The 6,403-nt window shown below is 42.0% G+C and overlaps 1 protein-coding gene across 3 annotated transcripts; it reads left to right on the forward strand.

Moving 5' to 3' along the window:
* Positions 1–16: 16 nt before the first annotated feature.
* Positions 17–6,145, forward strand: sdf4 (stromal cell derived factor 4). Of its 3 annotated transcripts, none has more exons than XM_047568973.1 (7): positions 17–241; positions 775–1,091; positions 2,779–2,915; positions 3,000–3,113; positions 3,208–3,366; positions 4,133–4,308; positions 4,758–6,145. In XM_047568973.1, the coding sequence occupies exons 1-7, from the start codon at positions 239–241 to the stop codon at positions 4,932–4,934; spliced, it is 1,083 nt and encodes a 360-aa protein (XP_047424929.1). In that variant the 5' UTR covers positions 17–238; the 3' UTR covers positions 4,935–6,145. The 3 variants fall into 3 exon arrangements, with proteins under 3 accessions (XP_047424929.1, XP_047424938.1, XP_047424946.1); XM_047568982.1 differs by having other exon boundaries at positions 19–188; XM_047568990.1 differs by having other exon boundaries at positions 189–327.
* The last annotated feature ends 258 nt before the right edge of the window (positions 6,146–6,403 follow it).

The following is a 6,403-nucleotide window of genomic DNA, read 5'->3' on the forward strand; positions in this document are numbered from 1 at the left end:
GCTCCGGTGACAGCCTGTGTGAATTCACACGGACTTGCACGTCGGCAGTAAGTTTGGCGGCCGCGCCGTGTCTCCAGTGTTGTGTTTAGACGGAGCCGTCCCACCTTCTGGAGAGGGAGTGTTGTGGAGGAGCCACGTGTACAGGAAGTGGACTCTGACAGCCTGACTGCCTGACTGGAACCACTGAGGTCTGTTTGAAGAGGACCTCACCGCTAATATTATTAGTAGCATCAGCTGGATGGTAACTCTGTCAAGCAGCGAGCAGCCTCTCTGTCCCTCGAGTCGCTTTAACTTGTCTTTAGAGTCGTTTCTAGTTGCGTGTTAGAGGTTCGTGGACTATTTACTCACTAACCAGTGCTGTCGTTAACCATAATGTTGTTATTAGCCTAGCCGCTTAGCATTGAGAAGTAGCGCCTGATCAGTACCAGTGTGTGACGAGGCTAGCCTAGCCTGCTAACAGTTACCTTGGCTTGAAGCCCTCGGGTGTTCTTGTGCTCACGTAGATGGTTTCAGGTTAACGATATCAAAGTGACGTCGCCGGCTAGATTTGCGTTGCCTAATTTGCCTGTGCTCGTTTTACTCTGTCTGAGACTATTCGTCCTCCTCTTTAATATTTTAGTATCCTGGGGTCAGGGTCGGACCGGATCTTCCAGTGGGCGTGGACGCGGCTTTAAAGTTGAAGCAGCTCCGTGTTGTGTGTTGCAGCATTGTGGTGTTTTTTTGCCTTAGCCGTCTTTGTTCGCAGCACTAATCTTTTGCTTTATGTTTCTAAAGGCAACCATGGCTACTTGGAGGAAACTGTGGTGCAGGAACCTGCTGGCTGTGTCCGTGCTTCTCTCTGCCCTGCTCCTCTCCGTGGATGTTCACGCCCGTCCGGCCAACATGTCAGCCGTCAAAGACAAGGCTCCTGCCGGCAAGGACGAGAACGAGATCCTTCCCCCGGACCACCTGAACGGGCTGAAGATGGAGATGGACGGACACCTCAACAAGGACTTCCATCAGGAGGTTTTCCTCGGGAAAGAGATCGAGGAGTTTGAAGAGGACTCAGAGCCGAGGAGGAACAGGAAGAAGCTCATCGACATCTTCACCAAGTAAGATATGCTTGTCACTCTCGGGTTCAATCAGGAGTTACAACATTCCTCAGAGGCCCAGCGTCAGGCTTGGCTCCATTCAGCTTATAATAAATATTTACACCTGTGTTAGGACTAGGGGCAGATACGCCCAGTGTATTGTAGGAACATTCACGCTGACACATGCTGCTGCAGTGACAGGTGATTTGTTTTATAACTTGGAGGACCAATAAATACATTAATGTTTAAACAGAAATGCGTTCATTCGGATTGTGAGTTAAGCCTACATTAAGTCACTGAATGGATGATTTGGTACGCAAACAAAACGGTGACTAAAAAGAAAAGGCTCGACTTTCAACTTTCACGGGTCAGTGACGTAGAGTAAAATGAGGTTTGTGGACAGTCCACAGTGACCAAAGAATGAATGTCAGGCAGCCAAGCTCCAGCTCCAGCTCCAGCTCCAAGACGGGAATATCTGGGATATGTTTGGTTACAGAAGCGGTTGTGACAAATGTTTTTAGTTGATTTCTTGATGAGTTGATTAAGCTTTTATTATTTTTAAGATTAGTCAATATGTCCTAAATTTTACTTACTAATAAAAATCACTCTAAGTTCTACATTGATCCTCTAATCTTTTATTCATGAATTTTCTCATAAGCATTTTAAAACAGGCACAAAAACGTACATTGCGCGGCTGTCCGTTCCTTCGCTTACATTTATTGTATCAGTAACTGCATTTTGGAAATCTAAAAGTTTTCTTGTAGATTTTTCACCACTCATCAAAGTTGCTTTCTCAGTTCAGAACCAAAACGTGGCTTTTTAGACATTTTGCTGCTGCAGTGATCACATGTGCATCTCTTGAAACAATTCAGTCCCACTGTAACAGGTGTCTAGCCCAGAAGTCGGCCAAACTTCCCCCGCTCACAAAGTCTTTTCAGTGGAAAGGTTGTTAAAGATCTGCTGGGCCAGTCACACACCATTTCCACTAATTTTACCGTAAACACTCATAAGTGACAGTGTGTAAGATTTTATCTCAAATGTCACAACACGTATGATGCAACAGTTGACTCTACCATGTTGAGACATTTAGGTCAATTGGTGCAACTCCTAAATTAGATCATTTCTGCTCATTGAGTTGGTCAAAATTCAGTAACATGAAGTCTGCTGTTCATTTGACATGCTAGATAATAATAATAAAGGGTGCTTCCTTTTGTATAACTCCTGTGTGCAATTGTGCCTCATCACATCATTGTTACTGGAAGGTTTGTTTGATGTAGATGTGCTTGGGTTGTGTCACAACAACACAATGTTGCAGAACACACGTAGAGTGGACAGACTGAGCTACAGGGTTGTGAAACCCCAATATTGTTATATCTGAGTGACGTTCCTCTTTGTAGGAGGCAGATTCAAGACATGGCAGCTCTTATACCACTCTGTTCAAAGAACGAATGTACCAGAGGGGGGAAAAAAAACAAGCAAATGCAAATATTTGTTTGCATAGTCATGCCACAATTTAAATTATATTGACACCGACTCAAATTTCCTTTTAGTGACAGTGTTAATTAAAGGCATGAGCACGAGCCCGTGTTTACACAAGCCAGACGGAGATCGACTTCTCAGTCAAACCATATTATTACAGAGCCAGTAATGATCCATAGCTGGAGCTAACATCAGGAGCCACTTTAATTTTTAAAGTGGCCCTTCACAGAGTTGACTTCAACAAAGACAAGAGTGTGAGTGCCAAGGAGATGCAGCGCTGGATAATGGAGAAGACGGAGGAGCACTTCCAGGAGGCCGTGAAGGAGAACAAGAACAGCTTCCGTGCTGTTGACCCGGACGGCGATGGTGAGAAAGCTGCTTCCAGCGTCTTTTGCAGCACATTGTCTCAACCGAACGAAAACACATGTTTGAAATTCATTCTCTCTGTAGGTCACGTGACATGGGACGAATACAGAATCAAATTTCTGGCCAGCAAAGGTTTCAACGAAAAAGACATTGCGGAGAAAGTAAAGCACAATGAAGATCTGAAGCTGGATGAGGAAAGTAAGTGCACAACATAATGGATTAGCTGCTTTCCACACGCTCATAGATTCTTGTCTAGATGTCACAGGTTGATTTCTTGTCCTCATCGCTGCAGCTCAGGAGGTCCTGGAAAGCCTGAAGGACCGCTGGTTTCAGGCTGACAACCCTCCAGCTGACCAGCTGCTGAACGAGCAGGAGTTCCTGTCGTTCCTCCATCCAGAGCACAGCAGGGGCATGCTCAAGTACATGGTCAAGGAGATTGTGCGAGACTTGGGTACAGTTTACTTACTCAATATTCATAGTTTGTGCTTCGCTGTGTCAAGCCCACAGTGTCAAGTTTTTGTCAAGTAAATGTAGAGGTACCATGTTAAATTGATATGTCAAACATGTTAGCAGATAGTGGCTTCTTTTCATAACCAGAAAATATGGAGCAGCTGATAAATTGATGGGCTTCTGTCTGTCGACTTTATCAATAATGGATGAATAAGCATGCGTCCATGGCCTACACTGACATTGATGAACTGCAAACATAATACATGTTAACCCCAACAGATTACAGTGCTGACAGAAACTGTGTCATTAACTGCATAAACAACAACAAGCGTGTGATTTACTAAAGATGGTGCTGTACATGTTGAAAATTCCAGACTTTGCTGGATGATCTGGTTTTGTGTCAGTGAATGTTAATTTTACACCTCAGTTTTGGTTACCATCTTAAGGTCACCCATGAAACATTCAAAGGTCATGTAAATATCTCCATTCTGCAGTTCTGTCTGCACAAACCAGCCTTGTTGTCATCTGTTGGTAAGGTTATGTCAGTCATCATGAGTTTCTATCTAAAAGACTAGTTTACAAAGAGAAGTCTGTTGATTGTTGAGATTATACATTTAATGTCGTTGCAGATTAATTGTCTCTCGGTCAATTAATGAATTAATCAAGTGTCATATAGATAAATAATGCATTTGCATATTTTACCGTGTAACAGGTGAATTCAGCCACTGCAGGGTAAAAATCTGAGGTTTCTTGTCCTTTTCTCGTAGACCAAGACGGTGATAAGAAACTGACCATGTCGGAGTTCATCTCTTTACCTGTGGGCACCGTGGAGAACCAGCAGGCTCAGGACATCGACGACGACTGGGTCCGGGAGAGGAAGAAGGAGTTTGAGGATGTCATCGATTCAAACCGCGACGGCATCGTAACCATGGAGGAACTGGAGGTGAATAAAAGTCCAGTTTGTTTTGTGTCCGTTTAGTGCAATTCACCACATCAATATTTCTTAATCATTTCACTCAATAAAACAAAGTATAGTAATAATACAGGTGTGACAGAAGAGGTGAATAAGTGGGAGGCTGTTTTTTTTTTTTTTATCTTAAAGATCATTTCAAATCATGGAACTACAGGTCCCATCTTCCCATTAACTGGTGATGGTTAATATTAGAGGAAGTAACAAGAACATAAAACATGCAGTTAATTCAGAAATGTCTCATATCCCTTCACAGTTTGCATAATTGTATTATGTTATAGTTTAAATAAATTAAATTACATGAATATATCAATCTGCACTTGGTATAAAAGCTTCCTGTTGTTAATAAAATCAATAAGCTGTGTAATGTCTCAATCTCTCTTCTTCTGTCTCCTTCTCTCTCTCAATGATTCATCTTTCAGGAGTACATGGATCCAATGAACGAACACAACGCTTTGAACGAGGCCAAGCAGATGATCGCTGTGGCAGACGAGAACCAGAATCACAACCTGGAGCTGGATGAGATCCTCAAATACAGCGAATACTTCACAGGCAGCAAGCTCATGGATTACGCCAGAAACGTTCACGAGGAGTTCTGAAGACAGACTCACCCTCCCCCCTCTCCTACATCACCTTCAGGGACAAGCCTACAAAGAGGTTGAGGGGGGGAATCACCATAACAATAAAATATTCTAGTGTGCAATTCAGTGTTTAAAAACTCGGCATCGACAGCCTCCATCACCGCTGGCTCCACTTAATGCTCCCCTCCTTCAGCCCTGGACCATCAGCCTTCTGCGTTGCCATCGGACGTTTTGACTTTTAAATTTTTCCCTTAAATTTGAGGCGATGCACCAGTTCCAAATTAATTTATGTGATATTGTGAGATTTGTGTATATCAGGACTTTTATCCCTAACTTCATCTTCAGTTGCAGCTCAGTGAGTTGTTTGTTCCACTGCATCTGTTGTTTTTAGCTGGCGCGTCTGGCTTCTGTGTAAATAGTCACATCTGTCACAAACTAATGCCTCTGTTAGGGATAAAATGCTGAACCCTTAGATAAATACTACAGCCTTGTTGAAAAGACACAAATGATGTGTTACTATTGTGTTCTCCTAATCCAGCATTGTTTCCACAATAGTTTGTATCCGTCCTTCCACAGTAATTAAAAGCAGCCGTTACAACAAGCAGTAAACCAACTTAGGACAGAGTTAAATAAAAAAAAAATAATTAAAGATTATAATTACAGATTATTAGTTGCTCAAAATGTAGGAAAAATATTAATATATGAGAACAATGTGTGTGATGTTCTGACCCATTGATGGAAAATCACAGGTGTCATCCACAATGATAACAATAGCACCTAAATGAGATTCAGCCATTAGCAACATGATTTCATCTGTGTCCGTTCAAAATGTTCCCTCGGATTAAAGCCTGGTGTTTTGTTCTTCACTACAAGTTGTCTAGTCTACGAATTTATTCGACTGGTTTCATCTGAACCAGCTGCATCTCTCACCGTCACACAGGTGTATTTATTTAGTCCTCACCTCGCTTAGCTCGTCATCACTTTGACGAAGTCTTGAATGCTGACGGCTAATATATGTAATTGTTTTCAAATGCATGGACAAATAATAGTTATATTCCTTGGATTTTCGTTGCAGTTCTCAGTAACCTGTGGAGACTTTGGATCCTGCTGCAGTTTCTCCTGCCGATATGGTCCGACTGTAAAATAAGATTTATGATAACAGAATGTGACGCAGCTTTATAAAAAACTACCGCAAATATACCAATAAATGAATATTTCTACCAAATGAAGATTGCTTTCTTTTGAGTATTTGATTACTTTTCATTCTTTTATTTTTTGATGACAAATGGTCAGAGATGGTACATTGTTTCACAGCTGTGCTTGAACTAGCCTCCTGAGCATTAGCATACAAGTCTCACAGGTAACGCTTATTTTAAAAGTACAGGCAATGTCTAAAATATCCAGATGTCTTTTAAAAAAAATATTGTGAAGCTAATGTTAGGCAATTCTAATCATATGGTCAAAATTACCTCCGCTAAGCGCAAAAG

Source organism: Mugil cephalus, chromosome 1 (assembly GCF_022458985.1).
Source record: "Mugil cephalus isolate CIBA_MC_2020 chromosome 1, CIBA_Mcephalus_1.1, whole genome shotgun sequence".
Lineage (NCBI taxonomy): Eukaryota > Metazoa > Chordata > Actinopteri > Mugiliformes > Mugilidae > Mugil > Mugil cephalus.

Bases quoted from the DNA above. Each gene is read 5' to 3' on its own strand.
- sdf4 (XM_047568973.1), top strand. The intron at 1,092-2,778 runs GTAAGATATGCT...GGCCCTTCACAG, and splicing joins CTCATCGACATCTTCACCAA to AGTTGACTTCAACAAAGACA. The intron at 3,114-3,207 runs GTAAGTGCACAA...TCATCGCTGCAG, and splicing joins TCTGAAGCTGGATGAGGAAA to CTCAGGAGGTCCTGGAAAGC.